The sequence below is a fragment of the Vicugna pacos genome, chromosome 8 (genome assembly GCF_048564905.1).
Source record: "Vicugna pacos chromosome 8, VicPac4, whole genome shotgun sequence".
In the NCBI taxonomy this organism is placed as follows: domain Eukaryota; kingdom Metazoa; phylum Chordata; class Mammalia; order Artiodactyla; family Camelidae; genus Vicugna; species Vicugna pacos.
Window position 1 is genome coordinate 77,954,289 of NC_132994.1, and position 22,908 is coordinate 77,977,196.

General features: G+C 56.2%; 1 protein-coding gene across 3 annotated transcripts in view; it reads left to right on the forward strand.

Annotated features, from left to right (window-relative positions):
- SMOC2 (SPARC related modular calcium binding 2) overlaps positions 1-22,908 on the forward strand; it is a 139,374-nt gene that overhangs the window by 87,481 nt on the left and 28,985 nt on the right. For all 3 annotated transcript variants that reach the window (XM_072966242.1, XM_072966243.1, XM_072966244.1), the window contains 2 exons: positions 10,437-10,623; positions 16,392-16,474. In XM_072966242.1, the coding sequence (XP_072822343.1) occupies positions 10,437-10,623; positions 16,392-16,474 (270 nt within the window). The remainder of the gene's footprint in view (positions 1-10,436; positions 10,624-16,391; positions 16,475-22,908) is intronic.

Sequence of the window (22,908 nt, forward strand, 5' to 3'; positions counted from 1 at the left end):
TGGATCGGCTCCATGCACCTCTCATCCTCCTGGCTCGAGTGAGAAGACTGGGGGATGTCTCCTAGCAATACCTAAGGCACAAGAGAGTGGTCCAAACACCTGCAGACTGCACGCCCCAGCTTGCGTCACACTTACAGACACCCCCCGAGCCAGGACGTTCCCATGTCTGAGCCCAGCGTCATGGAATAGGGGAGACACTGCTAGTGTGGGGAGAGCCGCACAAACCCTGGTGACTGGGAGAGAGGAAGGCTTGGGCCCACATGGCACCATTTACTTGTGGGGCTCAGGGTGTGATTACCCTCAGTGGGAGGGATTGAGGGCCCTGCCGAGGCACTGTCATGGTGGGTGTGAGTGCCAGTTATGGAACCAGTCGATTTCCGAGCCCTCCGGGTTGCGGCTGCCACTGTAATTGGACTTGGCAGAGGCCATCGAAGGCAAACACACTAGTCCACGCAGGCCTCGGTGATGCAGCAGGCCTGCCGACGCAACAGGGCGTGAGGCCAGCCGAGGACGTCCAGGCAGGAGGCGAGGGCAGTACGCAGGACGGGGCGAGCAGAGAGAGGGCACAGACGGACATGCCAGGCTGGGTCTGTGACAGACTTGGGGACGTGAACACTGCCCGCAGGTTAGGTGCTCCTGGGAGGCAGGCTCGCTTGGGGGACGTGGACCTACAAACGCCACGTGGGATGTTCCATGGTGTCACTCACACTGTGGCAAAAACCTCCTTTCCCCCTTAGGTCAGGACTCGGAGGCCTGAGACCCTCTTCGTGGGCGGCGCTGGCCTGAGGGGCGTGAAGTCGAGCGTGGCCAGTCAGGCTCCCGTCCCGTCTGCGTGCATCACAGGTCGTGGTGGGATTGCTTGTTCGGTGGGTCGCATGTCTCGCTGGACAAGCAGGAAGAGACCCCTGAGCATCTGCTGGGCGCCGGGCCGTGGGAGCTGAGGGCAGACTGTCGCCTGTACTGGCTTCCTCGCCGAGTCTGTTACTCTCCGTCCTCAGACTCACCACGGGAACAGAAAACACTGCCCAGTACGATGTGGCTGAGACTTTCTCATATCCTGGGGCTCCTGTTTTATTCCCAGCAGGAGGCACCTGGGCATTGGTTTGTCCTCTGGGACCCTTGGCACACGCTGAGGCGGGCTCTGGCACGCGTGTCCGCGGGCGGTGCGCCTTCCCGGGACGGGCAGCCGCGCCTCAGGGACGCTCTCCCAGCTGCTCCCCGGCGGGGTCTTCTCGGGGGGCACCGCTGCTCGGATCTGCACCACTCACCTTAATTTTCCCCAGGCTAGAGTTTTGTCTAAATGGAATGACTCCTGGTTTCTGCCTTTCCTACTCATTAGAATGGCTTCAGGATCCGCCCTGTCGGCCACACTTGTTATGCAATGACTCTGTGTGCACGATGCTGTATTGTATGTCTGTACCCCACCTGTGCGTCTCCCAGCTCCTGGGTATTTAGTTGTTTCCGGGCTGAGGCTGTTATACGTAAGGCTGCCAGGTGCAGTCTGCCCCCGGGGTTTTGTGGACGTGTCTTAATTACTCTGGGGTAAACGCTTCCAGGTGGATCTTACAGTCGTGTGAGGAACACCGGCGAGCCCCAGGTTCCAGCGTCACCGGCGCCTGAGCGTGTCTCAGCAGGGCCCCTCCCACCGGCCTGCGACATCTCCTGGGGTACAGCTGCATTTCCCTGGTGACAGGGAGGCCCAGTGGTTCTCTCGCGTGCGTGTTGTTCAGTCGTACGCCCTTCGTTCTGAGTTGTCTGCCCCCCTCTTTGGCCCATTCATGTAGATCACTGTCTCTTGCGTGGGGCTGCTGGGCTGCTGACACAGCCTGCATCTCTGTCGGGCATGCGCCTCAGGGACGCCTTCTCTGCCTCTGGGCTTGTCTTTTCGCTTCCCTCACGATGTCTCTCGGCACATGTGAGTTTTAAAATGTATCGGTAGTGTCCCATTTGCCAAAGTTTCTTTTGTGACTAGGACTACCTGTGTCTGCCCTAAAAATCCTTCTCTAAGCCGACGTCACAGAGGTAGTCCACTGTATTTTCTTCCCAGGCTTCATACCTCTAGCTTTTGTTTAGGTCTCTTAGTTCATTTCAAAGGTGTGTGTACAGTTTGAGGAAGGCTTTAAGAATTGCACGCAGCGAGCCCACTGTTCTGGAATCATCGGCGAGAAGATGGTCCCTTCCACCGACTTGTGTGGGCGCCTTGTTAAATACCAACTGAGCATGTGTTTTTGTGTCTGTTTATGAACTGTTTATTCTTTCCCATCGATCTATTTAACTACCCTCATCCCAACAACATACTGTCTCAATAAGCAGCTTTATAATTATTTTCAAGTAACGTGACAGTAGTCCACCAACTTCGTTGTCTTGGAAGAATGATTTGGATATTTTAGGTCTTTCGTATTTCCACGTAATTTTAGAACTAAAATGTCGATTTCTACAAAGAAGCCTCCTGGGATTTTGATAGGAATTATTTTGAATCGGTAGGTGAACTTGGGGAGAATTAACTTCATGACGTTAGTTTATCCCTCTCTGCTTCGGTAGAGTCCCTTCAGTTTTTCTCAGTAATGCCTTTCAGGTTTCCACATCCTGCACGTCCTTTCATAAATGCACCCCTAGGTGTTGTGTGGTTTTGATGTCACTGTGAACGCCATTTAAAACTGTTGTCCTCCGGTCGTCACTGCTGGTCCGTAGGAGTTCAGGTGGTTCGCATACTGACTATCTCGAGCCCTTGCTGCATTTGCTTATGATTCCTAGCACTTTTTTTCTGTAGATGCTTCAGTTCCTTTCACGTGCAGACTCCTGTCGTGTGTAATTAAAGACAGTCTGCAGTTTTCTTTCCAGTCTCACACCGTTCTTTCTCTTGCCTGTTTGGCGCTCTCCGGGACCTCCGGCGTACCGGCGTGTGGAAGGCGCGAGGTTCTTTCCAGCCTTAGGGTGGAGGCACTCAGTCTTGTATCAGTGAGCACGGGGGGAACCGCAGATTTCATGTAAATACATTTTTAGCAGATAGAGAAGGCTTCCTTCAACCCTAGTTTTCTGAGAGCTTGGCCACTTAATTAACGCAGTAGCTCACCTTAATAAAAAAAATGAACCTAATTTTTCTTCGTCCAGAACCAAACAGTGTGACTGTCACTGAGAGCATGTGCTTCTAAGGCATGCTGTTGCGAGTATCTTTTCTAGTATTTTATGTTGCCCTTCAAATTTGCAAGACACTGTCCTTCTCTCTCAACACACTTGCCTTGCCCACCTCAGGGGCAGTGAGCCGGGGTGAGTCTGTTTGGCAAACGGTTTCCCCATTTCCAAGGCCTCCCTGAAGCCGGGGTGGAGGGGGGCTGGCCTGAGCCTGGGCTCGCCGTGCCCGTTGCACACCACGCCGTCCGCCATGTTTACCAGAGGATTCCATCAAAACGCTTTGACTTTGAAAACTAAATTTGCTGAGTTGCTTCTTTGTGACTCAGCCTGGAAATGAACAGCGAGATGAGAATAAACAGAAAGCGGTGAGTTAGGCGTGAGTGGCCGTGTGTGTGATGGTCCAGCGTTGTGCGCACGTCAGGGCATGCTGTCCACACCTGCAGTAATTTCTGGGCAGTTTGTAAGGGGTGGCTCCTGGGAAATCGCAATGTTCCACACGTCTTTAAAAACAGGGTCTATCCGGGAGAGAAGACTGTTCGCAGAGCAGACTATGTGAGGAGGGACACAGGGTGTCTTAGCAGGTAACGGCGTGGCGCCACTGTCCGCTGCAGCGGGGAGCACGCGCGCAGGGCTCGGGGGCAGTCCTCGCAGACGGTGCGGGGGCCCCCAAGGGCGGGGCCCACGAGGGAGCGAGTAGGGCCCTGAGTGCTGTATCCACAGCCGGGGGTGTGGGGATGGGCACGCAGACAGTTGTGAGCATTTTCGTTTTTTGAAAGAGCTTCTCAAGATTTCATTGCTGTCGGAAAGAGAACAGCACTGCCCTAACCGTCGGTGGGAAGTCCTCCAGAAGGAGGGCTGGCCGCAAAGCTGGCGGGCGTAGCCTGCGTCCTCCCGAAGCACGGCCCCGTCTGAAGTCCGTCGTCTGAGAACGGACGTGGTTCACTGCTGCTGCCTGTAAACTGCCCCTGGTGTCATCACACTAAAATCAAGTGTCTTCCGTTCAGTGAGGTCACCGCGCAAGGGCCTTCCCCTTCAAGTTCCTAAATGTCCGGCGGACACTCTGGTTGTCAGATTATTTGAACAAACTGTCAGGCACCTTGTAAGTCGCCCAGCTCTGCTAGTGTGGGAAGCAGGCCAATATTCTAACGGACACGCTACGAGTCTCCAGGGGTAACTTTCTAGAAACACGGAGTCGTTGCATGACTGTGGCACGCGACGTGGACGGAGCAGGCTGGAACTGCACTCATGTTTGTAGTCTAACACGTTAACGGAAAAACACAGAGGCAGACTGCCTCCCAGGTGCGGGTCACTTGTCAGAGGTCGCTCACAGCTCTGGGGTCTCCGAGCCACAAGTCTCCACCAGGTCGTGGGGCGAGAGCTTGGGCCTAGGAAAGCCTGCAGAGGACTGGCCGAGGAAGAAAGCACAGCGCAGCCACCGCAGCTACGTCGGGCGTCAGCGCGTTCCCGGTGGGCGCGGCGCCAGCAGGCGGACTGGGCAGGCCGAGGCGGGGAGCCGTCCAGGCTGCGGTCAAGCCGTGGCCGGGGGACGAGGGGTTAACACACTGAGTGGGGGGCTGCTCTTCTGCAAGGAGTTTTGAGGTTTGGCGGCACAAGTCACACGTGTAATTGTGAGAAACTGACCAGACACCTCGACCGCCAGACCCCGAAACAGAGAACTTGCAGCTGGAATCCTGACCTAAGTTCCTCCTCGTCTGTCACGCGAGCTTGGTCGTCTCTCGGCTCGATGGGCCGGGTGATGAGGACAGCGCAGCGTAAGGCTGAGCGTCAGCGAACCTGCAGGTTATAGAAGACGCTGCCGTCTCCCCTCCCGGGGCTGGCTGTGTGGCCTTAGGGGAATCCGCGTTCGTGATGCTGAATGTCCGTGAAGAACTCTTCAGGGTTGTGACTGGTTTTTCTCTGTCGGACCTTTCTGTGCCTAACGGGTCAGGTTACACTTCTGCTCAGTGGGGATCATCCTTTGAACTCGCCGAGGGCCCTGCGGCTTTGTGTGCGCTATTTCGTTCGCCCAGTGAGCCTGCGCGGCAGGGGGCCAGGCAGGGAAGAGGACACTGAGTCTGAGATGAGAGCCTCGTAGAGTCGTCACACTGGTGATCCACGGACAGGGAACAGCCCAGCGTCTGACTCCTGGCCCGGAACTTGCCTTTCTCCTCCGAGAGACGCCGCCTCACGTAGCCGCCCCGTCTGTGATGACGGCCCAGGAGTTGTCCGCCCCCTTCCCGCTTCTCCAGACATAGGAACCTCATTTATGGCAAAGGCTTTTCTCTTTCCTTTCATCTCAAGCTATGTTCAGTCCTCTTCCACTAGGAGAAAAGTCTGTATTCAACCCAATCACCAGTTCTCAATAATCTCCCAGCTTCTCCTTTTCCCACAGTGTATTTCCAAGCGGAGATTCTCTGGGTGGTTTTCTTGGAGAAACTCAGTGGCTCATTCCCACACAGCTCTCCTGTCCCGGTCCCGGCCGCTCACAGCACAAGCCCTCCACTCGCTCGTCTTTTTCAGTCCTCCTTCCTTCTCACGTTAACTCCTCAACACAAACTATGTAGTTAAAACCCTCCTGAATAGGAAAGAAAACAGAAACATTTTCATCTATTAAAGTGGACATTTTTCATGTGAGTTTTGCGAACATCAGTTGCTCTATTTTCCTGCTGAATTCTTTCCAGAATCCCAAACTTTCCTTTTCGTCCATCAATGAATGCTCTTTTGGCACAGAGTCAAAACCAGCTTTGCTAAGATGACGATTGTGCAGCTCTGCCTTCGCTCCCCTGTGTGACCCTACTGGGTCCGCCGGCCGCAGGTGTCTCTGCTCCCAGCCACGCTTGCCTGGCCCTCAGCCGGCCGTGCCCTGGCCTTCCCCAGTCCCTCTCTGGTCCCCTCCTCCTGCTTTCCTGGCCCCACCGTTGTTGCTCGGGTCCTCCATGCTTTTACTTTCATTGAAAAGCCCCTTTCCCTGCACCCTTTTCTACCGCATCACGAGACCTCAGTGACATTTTTCTAAAATGTGGTTGAGACTTGTCTCCCTGGGCTTCGTCCTGGAGCCCCGCTTGCCTGCGTCTCGGTGATGGGACGCATCCAGTGTCGTGGGGACATCGGCCAGCTCATGTCCTTCGCTCACTGCTCTTCTCCGTTTACAGGTGTGATGGACGTCCTCCACAGAGCCCGGGGCGTCTCTGCCGGGGAGGTTCCCGCTCCAGGAGTCACCTCTTTCCTTGACCCCGAGGGCCCCAGGGATGGGGCAGAAATGGGTGGTCTCTTCCGGGAGCTGGGCTGTCTCTGGAGGGAGGGTGACCTTCAGAGGGACACATCAGACGGCCCTTTGTCTATTCTCGGTGCCATTGTGAGTTTGTCTAAAGGAGATCTGCTTCCTTCAGAGTGGCCCTTACTTACTGTCAAATGTAACTGCATTTTTCCAAGAAGAGAAACTGGATGTCCCACATGGGGCCAGGTTTACCAAATACAATCGTGTGAGTTAGCAGTTCTCACTTCAGCCAGGATGTTTATATAAACAAACCACGGAATTTCTTCCTGCTTGGCAATGACGCTTCCGCATTTTACAGCCCTCCAAGCAAATGTTAAGGGTGGGTGGACTTAATCGATCCTACTTTGCTTATGATGAGCTTTCAAACATGACGTAAAACCCTCAGAAGGGACATTTCGAGAATTTTCCAGACCCACTTCTGTAGCTACAGTATGTCCTTGGAGCGAGCGTGAAGCATTTTGTGCCCAGACAGTCACACCATAAATTCTGTTCACTAACAAAGCTGAAAAGGGGCCAAGAGAACAGGCAAGGGAGCAGTGTGCTTTGCAGGAGGGCTGCGGCCGGTCCCCCTGTGTCTGGGACCTGGGTGGGAACAGACGCGCGGCCTGGGGGCTTTCAAACAGCCGGGGCTGGCTGGAGCTCCACCCCCTCCCCCCTCCGTGTCTTCCCGTGACCTACGGTGGCGTGTTTGTCCCTTCAGAGAGAGAGAGGCGTCCCTGTCATTTTGTGCCATGCCGGTTTCCATGTTGCAGTTGGAGCAGATGCCTCTTTAAGATGCATGAGGAGTGGGTTTATTTGCCTCTCTCTTTGCCGACTGAAGGTAGAGTGTAAAGCAATGCACAGCCGGCGGGGGACAGTCGGTGCGAAATTTTCCCGAAGTTGAGTGTGGCCGTTCTAACAGTGCAGCGGCCGTTAACTGTTCCGTGTATTGGGGTGGATTTGGGCTAGAACCCCCTCCGCGCTTGTCCCGTGACTCCCGGAGCGCCGCCCCGCCCACGTTCCCAGAGCATACTCGCCACTGATGGAAACCAAATGCCCCATCTTGACGCTGGACGCCTGTAGAATCGTAACTTGGCCATTTAACGTGCTTAACTTACAGACCAAAAAAAAAAGGAAAAAAAAAGAAAAAAAACCCACCAAAAACCAGAAATCTACTTCTGGATAATTCAAGCCACAGGGAAGTTCTTGGAATTACGTGCTTGCCTCTGAGAGCGGACGGCCATTCAGACAGCTCGGAGTCCTGCGTGGGCTCCTGGATCCAGAGGCTCACGGACCACATGACGTCGGAGAGGGGACCTGCTGGGGCCGCACCTGGCGGTCCGCCGTCGCTGTGGCAGGAGCCGGGCACTGCCTGGGACAGGGGTGCAAGCCTGGGCCCAGGGGCCACCGCTCCCCCCTCTCTGTCATTACACAAAGCGGCGTGACGGTCAGATTCGAACGATCCTACCAAAGGTCGATCGGGGCACAGGGCGGGGCGGCTCCACCTTCCACGTCCGTCTTAGGAGGCCGAGGCTGGCCTGGGGGCCGCAGAGGGGAGTGAGCGCCTCCTGCAGGAGCGGGGAGCCGCGGGCTGGCTTCCTTCTGCGCTCTTCCCGCGTGTGTGCGGGGCGGCCACTCCCGGCCCGCCGAGAGCCGAGAGCGGCGGCTGGCGATGCGGCCCGTAGACGGCCGGTCACGTCATTAAGCGGGTTGATTATCCTCACGTTGCAAATGGAGTTACCAGAGAAGTAAAATCCAGGTGGTTTTCCAGCTCTTAATGTCACAGGCACGAGTTACTGTTGCAAAACAAATGTACTGAGTGCCTGTTACGTTCCAGGCGTTTCTTTAGTGCTGGAGAAACAATGAACCTGGAAGTCGAGTTCACAAAGCAGGGTCCCTGGGCCGCACCGCCCACCGGGCCTCCTTCAGTCTTTGCCACACCACCCGCGTCGGCCCCTGAGCCGGGCGTCCTGCTCCAAGTGGCATCTCGCCTCTGGCCTGGCAGCCGCGACCCAGAGGCACACGCCTTCCCAGCTCCCCGGTCGTCCCACCTGTTTGGTGCCACGTTTAGTCATAAAACCCCTGTAAACTGTAGTTAGTTTCCAAACAAAAGTACTTTCTAAGCAGAAAATCGCTCTAAAGATTTTACTTAAAATAGATTCGCCCAATGTATTTGTTGTTTTCTTTTCCTTTTTAAGGAGAAATGTGAAGGTGAAAGAATGTGATTTTTTGACCCCAAAGACAGCTCAGGTGAGGGAGGGCCTGCTCTGGAACGTGTGGGGTCAAGGGCAGCTGTGTCTCAGCCGGGGTCTGCCCCCCGACCACCGGGCTGAGCCCCCGCAGCGCCTCCGGGGGCGAGAGGGCGGCCTGGTCCTGCCGCTGGCCCTTCCGTCCCCGAGACTCAGGGCTCCGTGGACTGGCGGGTGGAAGCTCGACCCCCGAGCCTCCTGGTCCCAGGGTGAGTGGGGTGTTCCTTCAAGGTGACTCTGAGCCGAGGGTCGGAGGCCACGCCCAGAGAGACCCCATGCCAAGTCAAGGACGAACCAAACGCTAGCGCCCGCATTTGGGATTTTTTAGCACGAGTGGGGAGGAGATTTAACTTGCTGGTGTGAATTTTTAATGGCATGCGTTTAGGCTGGAAGGATTTAGAGCAGGAACGTTCGGAATACTCTCCGCCGAGTGTTTTCCGGATGGTACTTGAAGCCTCACGTGGATGTCTAGTGAAGCGTAAAGTGTTCTGCACAGTTTATTTTATTTGACTCAAATTCACTAGCATCTGCGGATCACTGCGTAGAGCGGACTCACTTGTGAGGCTTCGTGCAGGTGCCAGCTTCCTCTGCTCCGAGGTCAGAGCCGTGCTTGCTGAGAGATGAGGCTGAGGCGTGCGACACCCCAGGGTGGCTTCAGATTTAAATCGACGTGAGTCGGGTGGTGGGAGTCACATGTGGCCCGAGGCCGTGGGTGCCCGCGAGCGGGACTTGGGGGTCAGCGCATCGACGCCCAGGGTCCATTTCTGCACCAGCCGACTTTGCACTTGAAATCCCGGATGGGGTCACCTTGCTGTGTGTGACCTCCCTGCTGTCAAAAGTTGTGCAAACATTTAACTGAAAGGCAGAAGCCACCGGGGGCTGATGTGCCTCGTGTCCTCAGCTAACGTTCGTCTGCGTCTCTGTTCTGCTTTCCCAGAGGAGTCTAGGGCAGCTTTTTCACCTGGCGTTTCAGCAGTTAGCCACCTGCCATCTCCTAGAGCTCGCCCAGGAAGGAGCCCCGCACGTCTGTCTGTCTGTCTGTCTGCGTGTCTGTGTCTGGGTGTGTATAAGTGCGTGTGTCTGTCTAAACCCACACATTCTAAGGCATCCTCAGTCCATTCAGGGCGGAAGATGGATCTGTTAGATCGTGTCTAAACACAAAAAAGAGACTGAGTTTATTAACATAAACAGACAGAAGCCTTCAGACATTGAAATACTGGGTGCTGGAATTTTTCGAAGTGACTATTTTGTCGTCGTGGGAATGAGTTGAGAACTCACATAGCTCCCCGCCTGGACGCGGCTCTCAGTAAGAGGTCCTCTTCTCGAGTGATTTCCAGGCACACAGCCTGTTTCAGAAACACTGCAGCGGAGACGTCTGGAGCTGGTCGCTTCCACACTTAACTTCACCAGACCTGGGGGAGGTGAAGGCGGGAGGGTGGCTGTGCTCCCCAGACTCTGATGAGGGCGTGTGGTTGATGGACAGCAGGTCGGGGCTGTGGCCAGAGGGCCCAGCAGGGCTCAGTGGGACTAGACCCCGTATCTGCTGACTGCGACCCCAACTTGGGACCCAGAGCAGAGGACTGTGGCTGTTCCTGGGGTCTGGGTCCCACCTGTGGCCTCCTCAGTCCACAGGGCATCAGATCCACTTGTGGACATGTCCACAGTGACCGTCACTCTGATCCGCGAGAGCCCTCCTGCCCTTCCCCTCCTGGGGGGCCCTCCCTATGTCCCGTCCCTGCCCAGGCTCTGTGTGGACTGGTCTCAGCCATGGGCTCACCCTTGTCTCCTTCTCCCCGCAGCATCCTCGTGTGACCAGGAGCAGCAGTCGGCCTTGGAGGAGGCCAGGCAGCCGAAGAATGACAATGTGGTCATCCCCGAGTGTGCCCACGGTGGCCTCTACAAGCCGGTGCAGTGCCACCCCTCCACCGGCTACTGCTGGTGCGTCCTGGTGGACACTGGACGCCCCATCCCCGGCACGTCCACCAGGTAAAGCCGCTCTCAGTGGGGCCGGGAGAGGTGTGGTGAAACCCAGAAAGGCAGAGCCCCTCGGCATCCCTGCGCCCAGGCCTCACCCCACTGCTCTGGGTGGGGTGCCTGTGGTCTTGAGGGCAGTGGCCGGGGAGCTGGGGGCACCGAGTCCCTGACATCACCAGGAGCTGATAGTGGGGTGACGCTCGGAATGTGTCCCATGCCAACAGCAGCTTCTCTTGACCCCAGTTTTGGCAAAGGGAGGCCCACATTCCACAAGAACCGGTCGCCCAGAATGGCTCTCTGTTCACAGTCAAAGCTGTGTGTGTCCTGAAATCACCACTTAAAAAGGAGGACAGCCCGGAGTCAGGAGGAGCAGCAGGCCTTCAAGGGCCTGAAACACGAGCCTCCCTGCTCACTCGCGTTTTGTGTGAGTTCCAGCAAAGCACGCGGTCTCAGGGCAGCCCCAGGGGAGCACCTGCCGTCCATTCCTGGAAGTCGAGTGAACGCGAGTGAGGATGGTTTTGCGGCTCTTTGTTACATGAGTTGCCCTTTGGTTTTTCATAAATTTGTGTAAAAACCGTTTACCAATATAGGAAAATGTTCTCTCTCAAGGGTGATCAGATCGAGGCACTGGTTTCACCTGGGCGCAAGCACTGTGATGCGTTCTAGGTTTTACCCAGTTTCTCAAGTGCGACCATGACGCGCACAGAAGGGAGAGACACACCCAGGTGGATTCGGGAGCCGGAGGACAGGAAGCCAGCTGGCGTTTCCACCTGAAGTCCAGCACACCCGGAGCCCCGTCTGGCTGGTTTAGGGGGCCCCGCTCTGGGAGTGGGGGCCACAGGCTCCCCCAGAGCCCGCTTCTAGGACGGTTGGGGCGTCCCGCAGGCTCGGTCTCAGGGCCGGCGAGGTGCATCCTGGGCTGTCAGACCCCGACTCCTCGCTGGCTCTGAAGGGATGAGGCCGAGCGCACCGCATCGACCCTGCAGAGCTTGTGAGCGTTTCTGTATTACAACCGGACAAGAAACAGAGGACGCCCTCCTCCCTCCCCCGCCCTGATTCCATTCTGCCCAGACCTTCTGGGTGTTCCTGCCAGGGAGCAGAGTCCCGGGGTCTCATTTTCCCGATGGGACGAAGTGACCCCTCCTCCCCGAGTTTCAAGAAAGGGCATTAAATCAGACCCGGGGGGAGGCCCCCAGACCCCCGCGTGCGTCTCTCTCCCCTGCTCTTTCTTCACCGAGGCTGACTGTCCGCACCCTGATGCTGTCAGGACTGAGAGGCATGCAGGGCGAGCAGAGAAGGGGTCCTGTCCGGGCTCCATGCTGGGTTTGGGGACAGAAACGCTGACGTCGGGGTCCAGTCCTGTTTGGGGATGTTGGGGAAACAGCATGTTGACCCGCAGGACTGCCGTCCATTGCGGCCACCACGGTCCCCACACCCACCCAGCCTCCAGGTGACCAACTCCCAGGGTCCCTGGAGAAGCGTTCGCATCTCTCAGCAGTTGAGGGGGTGGTTTTAATGAGCTACTTCCTTCTCCCTGCCCTGTCTCTCTCATCACCAGCTCACTCCGCGCCCCATTCCTCTCCTGGCACCAGAAGCTCACGCAGCCATGACAACATGATTTGGCTTTTTTGACGGCAAGGAAAGCCTTCCCCGTGGACCCTCAGTGGACCTCCCCTCACTCCACTTGGCCAGAATGTCACCTCTGGCCAGGCCCACCACGGGTAGGGGGAGGGCCACGGGGGCCCACCGCTGAGCTCCCAGGCTTGGACCCGGCCACCCCCTTGACCCCCGGGGCCACACAGAGCAGATTCTTTGAGTGACAGAATTGATGCCATCTCCTAGTAGCTCTGAACGCCCCACGCCCTGGCACCTGACTGCTCACGTCTTACTCAGAAACATCTGACTTCCCTCGATGGTGCGGCCCCAGCTCCAGGGCCGGGGAGGCGCAGGAGCGAAATGCACAGAGGTCTGCAGCGCCGGGGAGCCTGCGTTCTGACGGGAGGAACGGAATGGTAGCCAAGAACAAGTGGATGACAAAGCCCGGGAGGAAAGCAGACGAGAACTAGGGCGGGAGAGCGGGGGTGCGACTTGAACGGAACGGTCAGCACGCTTCCTGACATGGATGTCGGGGTCCAGTCCTGACGAGGCGGGGCAGCGAGCCAGTGACATCTGCGGGGATGGGGGCGTCCAGACAGAGGGGGCGAACGTGCCCCCCCCTTGCACAGTGCGGCCCCAGAGCCGGGTCGAGTTCAGTCTGGGCCAGAAGGCGGCATGTGCCGGTTACTAGGAAGCGCTCTGTTTCAGTTCTGGTGCATTGGCAGGCGGGCTTTGGCCGTGAAGGGCTGTGCTGTCTGAAGGAGAGCTGCAGAGATGGGGACGTGCCCCTGCAGTTGATACTGTGACTTGGAGATGCCACTGAGGACACAGAATCTCCAAATCTTTCCTCTGACATCCTTGCTCTGCTGTCTTTGCCCTTGGACGGACTCCCCTCATGGTCACAAGATGGCTTCAGGCATCCGGCATCTCATCCACACACCGCATGCTCAGAGGACACACAGCCCCTCCCTCTCTCTCTCAGGAAGCCCCCTTGCAGATCCTATTCAGGGGTCACTGGCCATAATTGGGTCCTACGACCAGGGCTAACCCATCACTGGCAAGAGAAGTGGAACTGATCCGAGTGATCTCCAGGGAGACCTGGATGCTAGGAAATCGGTCAGAATCATCCACATTAGGGGGGCCTGCTGAGCCGCAGGTCGGCCTCACCTGCCTGGACGTCTCCTGGTTCTGCGGTCAGGTGGAGATGTCGCCGAAGGTCGTCTGCGTTACAGTTTCAATACCCACTGTTACATAAATGCTGTTTCCTTGTGATTTTCTGGAATAAGCAGTTTCTAGGAGACACTTCATAATTTTGATCTATATTTGAGTAGATGGTTCAAGTTTTTTCCCCCAGTCACTCTCTATATTTATATTTTCTGATGGGGAATAATAAATTTAGAAACCTGAGACCAGGAAGAAGCCACAAATATAAAATTTCACGCTAAGCACTGTAAGCCGGTTCCCTTTCCTTGTGTCCCCATGCAAGATGACTCAAAAGCACAAGTTGTGTTATGAACCCGTGCCAAGGACAGGGCACAGACAGGCAGAGAGTGGCCCCAACACAGAGTTTCGAGAGGGGATGATCATGAATTGGACCTCCTGGTGCTGGAGGGGTCCGCATGCCGTGCAGGCGGGGGCCCAGGCCAAGCGTGGAGGGTGTAGGATCAGGGAGGAGAGGGGCCAGAGCCAGCCTGGTCGCTGATTAACAGCGGGGAGCGCCGGGGGGAGCTATCGGGTTAAGCGTGGCTCAGGCTGACTGCCAGTGGCTGTGTTAGGCCCGGCATGGGGAGCTCTCTCCCCCTTTCTTGACGGCCGATGAGGGTTTGCCCACCTGCCGTCAGTCTGCAGGCTGAGGGCCCGCTGCCTGCCTGCAGGGCCCGTGTGTCTCACCGGCCATGTGAGCACGAAATCGAATTTCTGCCTGGCAGGGGGTCTGCTATCTAATGGGCAACCAGACCATCAAGGGATGGTCACTGCTTTTTCTTGTTCGAATAAGTTAGAATAAACATGACTGAAAAGACGGGATGGCGTCAGCACAGCCTCAGCTGTGTCACTCGAGGCTTCAAAGGCGCTGGTTCTGCTTCTCGAGCTCGCTGTCCCCGCCAGGCGTGGGTGTCTCTCAGTGCTCCTCTCAAGGGGCACGCGGTGCCGTGTGACTGTGCGTTCTCACGTCAGCGGCAGTGCTGGACTCTTCAGGCATCCCCAGCCCAGGCTGGGAGCAAACCCAGGGGGGCCGTGCCGTGGGGCTGCCTCCAGGCTGCTCCAAGGTCGAAGGTTCAGAATGGGCGGCAGTGACGTGGCCTCCCGTCCCCACGTGGAGGACACCGGCGTCGACCCGAGCCTCTGCAGGACCCTGCACGGAGTTCACAGCAGCAGCTCGACTTCCCAGCACGGCAGGGCACCCAGGCTTCCCCGAGCCGTGCTCCGACGTTGTCACAGACGAGGTGTCCCCTAGAGTGTCTGGGGCTGCCCGCGTCCCTGGGAGTCCCGTCCTGGTTCTGCCTGCTCGGTCAGGAGCTGGGCCCTTTGCTTGTCCTTTCACAGCTCACTTTTCCCGGGCAGTCGTCTGTGAAGGTGTCACTTGTGGCCCACGGACGCTGACCCAGAGTCTGAAATGAGGTCTATGGGTCGTGAGCAGGTGCCCGGGCGCCCCGAATTTAGTGCACATCAGCACCGGTGAGCGCAGGGCTGCCCCTCAGCCAGCTCCCCCGGTGGGCTGTCGGCTCCCAGCCACCTGTGCAGCCCCAGGTGGGAGAGGAGACCCGGGTGGGAGAAAGGGTCCCTTTACCTGCCGATCTCATCCCGGCGACCGTGGTTCCACTGCCATCCACACTGAACCAACTGCATCTCAAGAGTACGAGTTAATGGCTTTGGATAAAACATGAGCGCTTAACTGTTGGCCGGATTGTGTCCGAGACGCTTTCATTTCAAAAACAACACTTTGAAAAGACATATTAAGTTTGCGTGAGTGGGGTGTTAAGTTCTCTGGTATCAAAGCAGCTATTGAGGGAGTGAGGGGCCGGAGGAGCTGGAGGTGACCTGGCTGGTTCCAGCCGGGCTGGACCCGACCCTCTAGGCTGGGCCCCGGGTCCCTGGGGCGAGCGGAGGGGCGCCGGGGAAGCATTCCTGGGGCGAGAAATCCCATTCTTTCATTTCTATGGTGGGAAAAGAAGAAATAATGAAAAGTAAGGCTCAGAAGTGATCCCTCTGAAGTAAACACGCTCTCCCACCCCTCTCTCAGCGCGCGAGCAGGGCACCAGGGCAGCAGGGGAGGGTGAGGCGTCAAAGGAACCTTGTTCACCTGCTGAGAGTCGGCGGCCTCGGACCCCAGTGTCCCCCCCAACCCCGCGCCCCGCCCCTGCTGGCTCCGACGTGTCGCCCGCATTTTCGCAGAATCTTTCTGGACCCCTGAGACCACGTCTGTTGCCCTGGGAGGCAGGTTCTCACAGCCGCCATGCACCCGATTGGGTGGTCGGTGTCCCCATGAGATGGGGCCGTCCTCGGGGTGACGTGGGATTCCCCGTGTCACCCACACCCAGCGCCCAGACCCAAGGGGCCTCTGTAAAGCACCGTGAAGGGGGCCGGGCTGGGGCTGTTCCCAGGCTATTCGCCTGGGCCGGGGTCGGAAGCCCGTGGGCAGACCGGTCGGGAGTTGTCACCGGTTTTGGAGTCCCTGCCGTGCAGCCGCCAGCAGCCCCCACAGGCCCTGCCCACCCGGCGTCAGGGCCGCACCTCGTCCTCGTGGGCTCTGTGGGGCCGGTGCCCAGCTCACTCTCTGTTGTTTTAACACGGAGACAGCCTCCATGAGTTAGCCTCGTGGGTTAGACTGAGCGACATGTCCATCTGGAATGCTGAGGGCCTCCCCGACTCGCACGCCCTCCTGAGGTGGGGGAGGCCCCCCCGCGGCCCTCCTCAGCCCCCGCCCCGCCCCGCGCCGCACCCGTCCTGGTCCTGGGCTTGGCCGCTGTGCGAGGTGCTTCAGGAACGAGGTGGGGAGGGAGGGCTGTGTGTAGCTTTCTTCTTCCTACAGGCCGGGAAGGTGACATTTAATTGTTGCATAGGTCACCAGAGGTCATACCTCCTGAGCGGTGTCCTATGATGCCTGGTGTCCCGGGTACCTGGGGCCGAGGATGGGAGAACCCGGAGGAGACACCCACTCTTCTCTCTTCCCTCCCTCCCCGCAGGTACGAGCAGCCGAAGTGCGACAATACGGCCAGGGCCCATCCAGCCAGGACGCGGGATCTGTACAAGGGCCGCCAGCTCCAGGGTGAGTGGCACGGGGGGCTGCCCGGGTGCGCCGGCCACCTCTCTGAGCTTTCTTGCACATTTTGGATCAAGGAAGGATGTCAAGTGAATTTAACTGCAAAGAACTATTTTAAATTCACAGAGGCAGTGAGTTTAGTCTTATGATTATTAAAAATACCCGCACAGAAGTGTCTTCAGGATGGTCTCCTCCATCAAAAAACCCGTTAAGTGGTTTACGGTCCAACAGAAATGATCACTTTGACAGTTAACCCTAAGGCCTTGCCTGGACCCACGTCTTCCGGGAGTTTACGTGGGGCTGAAGGTGTCGGCGTGGTCTGAGCCATGCACCGCCGCTGACCCCTCAGTGTTCGGCCATGAGGTTCACCTGATGAAATAGGGGAGTTTAGAGACAGGATTCCTGCAGCACGTGGTGGATTCGGTGGCATCCGTACGATGTGTCAAAGCTAGTTGCTATTTTGTTTTATTTCGATCCTTTTTTTTCTCCTTTAAATGCCTCCGGATTGTGTATATTTATTTAGCCAAAGCCTCAACGACCATGAAAATCATTCTCTAATGGCCTTGCTTTAGAGCATGTGTGGGATCTTGGTCTTAGACAAAATCTGGGTAAATTCCTGTTTAGAGACACTTTGTGGTCCTTGCATTGTTAGCGCTGCCACTGATGAAAGGGGTTTCCCGTTCTGCAATGTAAAGCTGTTTCCCTGCTTATGAGCAAAGGTGGAGGCGGCTAGACCATCCCTGGGACACCTCAACACCCATCCAGCGTCTCTTGCCTCTGAAGTCAGGTTTTAACACTGGTGGACAATATTTTTTCTAACAGGAAGGAATGGATTTAGCAACTGCTTGGTGCCTGGAAAGCCTCCATGCCTGTTTGCTCTTTTTAGCTGATCTTAACCATGCTGCACAAACACCAAACAACATGTTCTTTGTCTCTGAGGTCCAAGACTCTCAATTTTTGTTTTTTGATAATCCCAAACTGCATTACTTCTAAATCGAGCTGCGTGTGGTTTTTGCACATATGAGTGCCATTCAAGCCCTGCTCCTCACCCATCAGAGGCGCTACGGCAGAGGCAGCCCCTCCGGGCTGCCCCGGGGGCCGCGCTGGTGGGAAGGAAGCTGCTTTGTGCTGGAATCCAGCACAGGGAACCCGGGCTGGGACTGGACTGAAGTCTGGAGCGGGCATTCAACTTCCGGGAGAGGCTGATGTGTGATATTGAGAAACACGTCGTGGCGTCAGTGCTGGTTTGTTTGGGAGTCAGTTTGCCGCTTGAAGAAGGAACATCCAGCACGGCAGGGAGACCGGGCCGCGCGGGGGCTGTGGAAACGCGCCCGCCCGCCTGCTGGAAGGGGAGGGCCGGGAGGTGACCGCCCCTCGTCCTTAGACGGAGCCGGTGTCCTCAGGCATGCGGGCCGTTTTGTGCAACGCTGTAAAGGTCAGTTTGTTTTGCAATTGTAGGTGCTTGGGAGTGTGCCGTTCAGGACCACTGCATCACTTTGCCTTTTTGGAGATAATTATCCTTATTAGGGAAGAACAAGGAGGGCTGAAAATAACTCCTGGACCGAGGAGGCTGCTCTTGCAGGGAGGGCAGAACAGCTTGCAGAGCAACCCAGCACCGTGCTGGTGGGCGGACACTGAAGTCACCCAAAGTCTCAGGCACTTTCTTCTTAAAAGGCATGGTTTGCATTTTAAGCAGCCTTCCTAAGTTTCAGCCCACACGGGGCCTTTATTTTCCAAGCCAAGCTGACAACACCCTCACACGCCATTCGCGTTTAGGGGGTCTGTTCACTGCCAGATGTTTATTTACATCCTGTGCAGGGCTTTGGGCAGATTTTTCCTGCTCATGCTAACGGACGGAAAGAGGCCTGAGAGCAGGTGTGTCGACAGGGAGAAATCTCACTCCCTTCTCCTACCCTGTCTTTCCTCCAGCAGTTTGGGGGAAGCTCTGGTGTCTCCCCGGGGCTTTGGGGGACCCAACACTGACACTCTGAAGCCCCGCCAGCACCCGCAAGGGGGCGGTGAGCGATGAACAGGGTCTCGGGTTTCCTGGCAGACGTGAAAGCGTGCTCCTCACTTCCCTGCTTCGTCCCCCACCGGCCCCCAAGCTCCTCAGTGCTGGCGCCCGGATCTGGGGAGCACACTCGTTCTGGTTAAACAGCCCTGCCTCACAGCATCCCCGGCAGCTCCGTGGTCCTCGCCGTAGTCTGCAGAGAGAAGGCCCCTCCCTCAAAGGCCCTCGGGGGGTGAGGCCACCACACTGAGCTTCTGAAGTCAACAGCGAGGAAAGTCTCTTTTCTGGGGGCCCGGGGTCTCAGGCACCACGGGATCCTGGAATCACTAGAAACCCTGAAGAGCGCCCCTGAGCGTCTCGTGTGCGACCTCAGCACCCTTCTGCCTGCTGTCGAAATTAATTATGATTTTCCGAGGCGGCAAAGAACGACCCCTACCGTGCCCTAAGGTGGCTTAAGGTGTTTTCCCAGAGGTGACGAGACCCTGCCCCTGGCGCCGGTGCAGGGGACGGCGTGGCAGAGGCCAGGCTTTGCTTTCCTCTCACGCGGGCTGGGCCTTCAGGCTCTTTCAAGGACAATGTGAGGTGTCAACACTTCACCGGCTAAAAACGTCAGCTTGTGATTTCGGTGTCCGGCCAAGACCCGACCTCACAGACCATCTCAATTTTAGCGGAGCCGGGAACAGACGTGGGGTTCTCCACCCCTGCGGACACACCACACGTGCTCTGCCCGGGGAGGGCTCCTCTCCAGGGCTGGCCTCTGCTCAGTCCCGGCTCGGAGAGGCTCCCTGGTACCCGCCTCCCCAGGGCCGCGCCCGGGTGAAGCGGTGTGGAGGCGGGCACAGGTGTGCTTTGTGCAGGAGAGGGTTTGAAAGAGAGTGCTTTGCTTTTAAGGGCAGTCGGGTGACTTTGCTGTTGAAGATCGGTGCTTGTTCAGGGTCAGCATCTGGGCTGGTTCCAGATGTGGAGGAGGCCATTCTGAACAGCGATGCTTCGGAGAGCGGCCTGGGCTCCATTATTTTATTTCTTGACCAGTGAGCATGATGATTAAATGTGAAATTAAACTTGTACCTAAACAAGATTACTAATCCCAGAGAAGAAACTTTCATTGTACAGAAAGCATGACAAAGAAGCAGACCATTAAATCCAGCTTTATTGAGGAAAGGAAGCTGTGAATAAACCTCAGTTAAAAGCGCCATGTCGTTTCCATGCGCAAGACTTCGTAAGACAGGAGCCCCAGGACGAGGGGGCTGGGGAGCCCAGGGGGGCGTGCGATGTTCTGCAGGGTCGTCCTGAGCTGCGGCTCCGCCTCACAGACGTGTCGCAGGAACTGGGAAAAGTCTGAACAGATGCAGCGGGTGTGTGTGGAACAGACCTCTGCTCGGCACTGAGTGTCGCTTTAAGAAAGAGCCGGTGAGACGCTAGGACGTTGCAGCAAGCGTCTCTGAGGCCAGAACTAAAGCCTGACCACGCACCGCACTTGGCAGGAGCCGGTGAGGTTTTACTAGAACATTTTAAGGGGATGAGGAGAAACTGGAAAAGGCTGGGAGGAAACTGTGGGGATTACTCATCCCCCATAAAATGAGGACGAATAAAGGCAAGGAGGCGCGGGCGGAGGCAAGGACAATGAAGGTCGACTGAACATTTTACGTTACTTACGAGAAGGTGCCGGGCGCTTTTTCCGTTTATTAAAACCTTGACCGCTGGATGGAAAGCGAGCATGGAGGTTCTTTTCTGAGGTGGCTGGAGGCACAGGGGGGCACTTCCCGGGCATCAGGGCCCTGCTGGGGCTGAGAGGTGCAAACTCGGGAAGACCTTCGGGATTAGGTAAAGGGGCAAGAGAGGGGGCAGGGAAGTGGAGAGGGTTTTTTTCACATTCTTCCAAGGGAGTGCTCACGACCCTAATTAATAGAAGCACTTTGCTCGCGTGCCCCGAGCCCGCGGCTGGCAGGCGGCACGTCGAATTCTCTCACTCTTCCCCTGCCGGCCACACCCGCAGCGGAAACCATGGGATCACAGGACTGCCAGGTGTCCATCCTGATGGTGACGGCCGTCACCGCCAGGTCGAGTCAAAGCTCCTGTCCCGGGGAAGTGGCCATCGAGGCCACCGCATTGCTGAGCCACCTCTCAGCCGCAGTGACCCATCTGGTCTAAAAACGGAGATGCATGTGTCTGAGGGGCTGCCCTCCCCTGGAGCCGCCAGGGACAGGACGTTCTGAGATTCCTGTGCAACTCATCTACCCATTTGCTGCTTTTTTTTCTTTTTTAAATTTAAAAACGAATTTTTATTGAAGTACAGTCAGTTACAGTGTGTCAATCCCTGGTGCATGGCACAATGTGCCAGTCAGGCATGTACACACATAGATTCGTTTTCTTATTCCCTTTCATTAAAGGTTATTACAAGATATTGAATACAGTCCTCTGTGTTATACAGAAGAAACTTTTTTAAAAATCTATTTTTATACATAGTGGCTAACATTTGCAAATCTCAAACTCCCAAATGTATCCCCTCCCACCCCCTTTCCCCTGTAACCGTAGCCTGTCACCATGTCTGCAGGTCTGTCTCTGTCCCATGCATTTACTTCTTGTCCGAGAAGATGGCAGGTTCCCTTCTCAGGGCGGCTCAGCTGTGTTTGCAGAAGCCTGTGGTTGGCAGCAGCTGGGTGGCTGCACTGGTTTAACCGTCCACTGTCTCCATCAAGACGTTTTTGAAAACAGTTTTGTGATCTCTTCTTGGTCATGTTTGGGCGAGGGGCCCCACTGTCAGTTTCGCGCCGGGACGCGCAGAGCTGGGCGCGCCCGGCATGACGGTATTTCCCACGACGCATCTGCGTCCAATTGTGAGCACCCACGTGGGCCTTGAGAGAACAGGGTACAGGGTCATCTGTGGGGGAAAGGGTGTCGCTGAGTTGGGGATCGGGGCCAGGAAAGACCTCACAAAAAGGTGAGAAAAGATGGAGAAGTGGAAAAGACACGACGTATCTCAGGGACGTAGGCCACACAGTCTCACTGGATGAGGGGCCTGCTGGCTCCCACTTTGGTAGACGTGGGGCTCTTATGGCAGAGGGGGGACAGAGGCTTGTGCGTGGTGGGGACCACGGTGGTAGAAACCGTGGTGGTAGAAACAGTGAGAATGCAGTTAGCCTCAACTAGACAGACACCAGGAAGCTGGGGTTGGTGAAACAGAAGTACATCCACAAATGGTTAAAAACAAAAGTAGGTTAGCTTTTTGCATAGTTCTAAGGTAGGTAGACAAACCATCTGACACAACACGATGAGCCCCAGGAAATCTGAAGGTGGGGTCCACGGCGGCACCCACTCCCCGCCAGCGGCACTCCACCCAGAGGCACTTTAGAAGGAATCCGACTTGTTTTGGTTTTACTGTTTCTTTTACAGCCAGGTTTTAAATCTAAAGGGCCAAGTTAAAAACATTCTTTAAGATGGCAGGCCGTAATATCAGTTACATTAGCGTAATAAAGTCTCGGTCAGTTTGGCCTGTTACTTGGAAAGTTATGACTATGCAGAAGAGAGATGGAAGACAGTTGAGATCTCAATTAGTCGTGAAAAAGCATCTCCCAGGCAAATGGATAGTGTCAGCAGTACTTCAGAGACAGTTTAAATAACTTCAGAGGACACCGTGTTCTAAAGCTCAGTTAAATATGTTAAATTTGTGGCTTAACAGCTGTTATTCTGTGACAATAATTCCTGTCTCTTTATTAGAGCAGTTTGTCTGAAATAACCACTGTAAAAACTCGCCAAGTATAGCGTACGCTTGAAAAAACGATGAACTTGCTTCTAACTGGCCTGCACCCATCTGTGTGAGTTAGGTTCTCCTCAGAGCTAATCTGGATTTATTGAGGCTGTGAAGCCTTTCTGTGGTACAGACTCATTTAAATAATGCACGTTCACGACTGACGCAGGCACACGCGTGTCAGGGCCAGTCCTGCCGGGGGTTGCGTCTGCCTCGGGGACCAGCCTTCACTACAGCGTCTGTCATGTTGGAAACCTCTTTATCCAGAGCCGCAGCTGCATGTTCACATCTTCTCCATCTGTGGTCCTTTCACTGTAAACGTGCTGTATCCCCAGCCTTTCCTCAGCACCCCTGACAGCCCCCGATTTGGTCTGGCTTCTAGGATCTGCAGATCCCCCAGGGCTGGTTGGCACACGGGCCTGAGAGGAGTGTCCGTGGTCCTCCTCTCCCCCAAATGAAGCAGCTCCCCCGACCCCCCACCGCCGTCTGCCATCTGCGCTCCAGCCCTCTGAGGAGTCATCCCATCTCCCCCACCTCCTGGTTCTACCGCGTCCAAATCCCAGGACCCATCAGAACACTTTGGTGGCACTCTGCCTTCTCTGTTTTATCTTCCTCTTATAACTGAGAATTTCTTCTTTTAAAATTCTAGCCCACTGAGCATCTGGCCCAATGCCAGATACT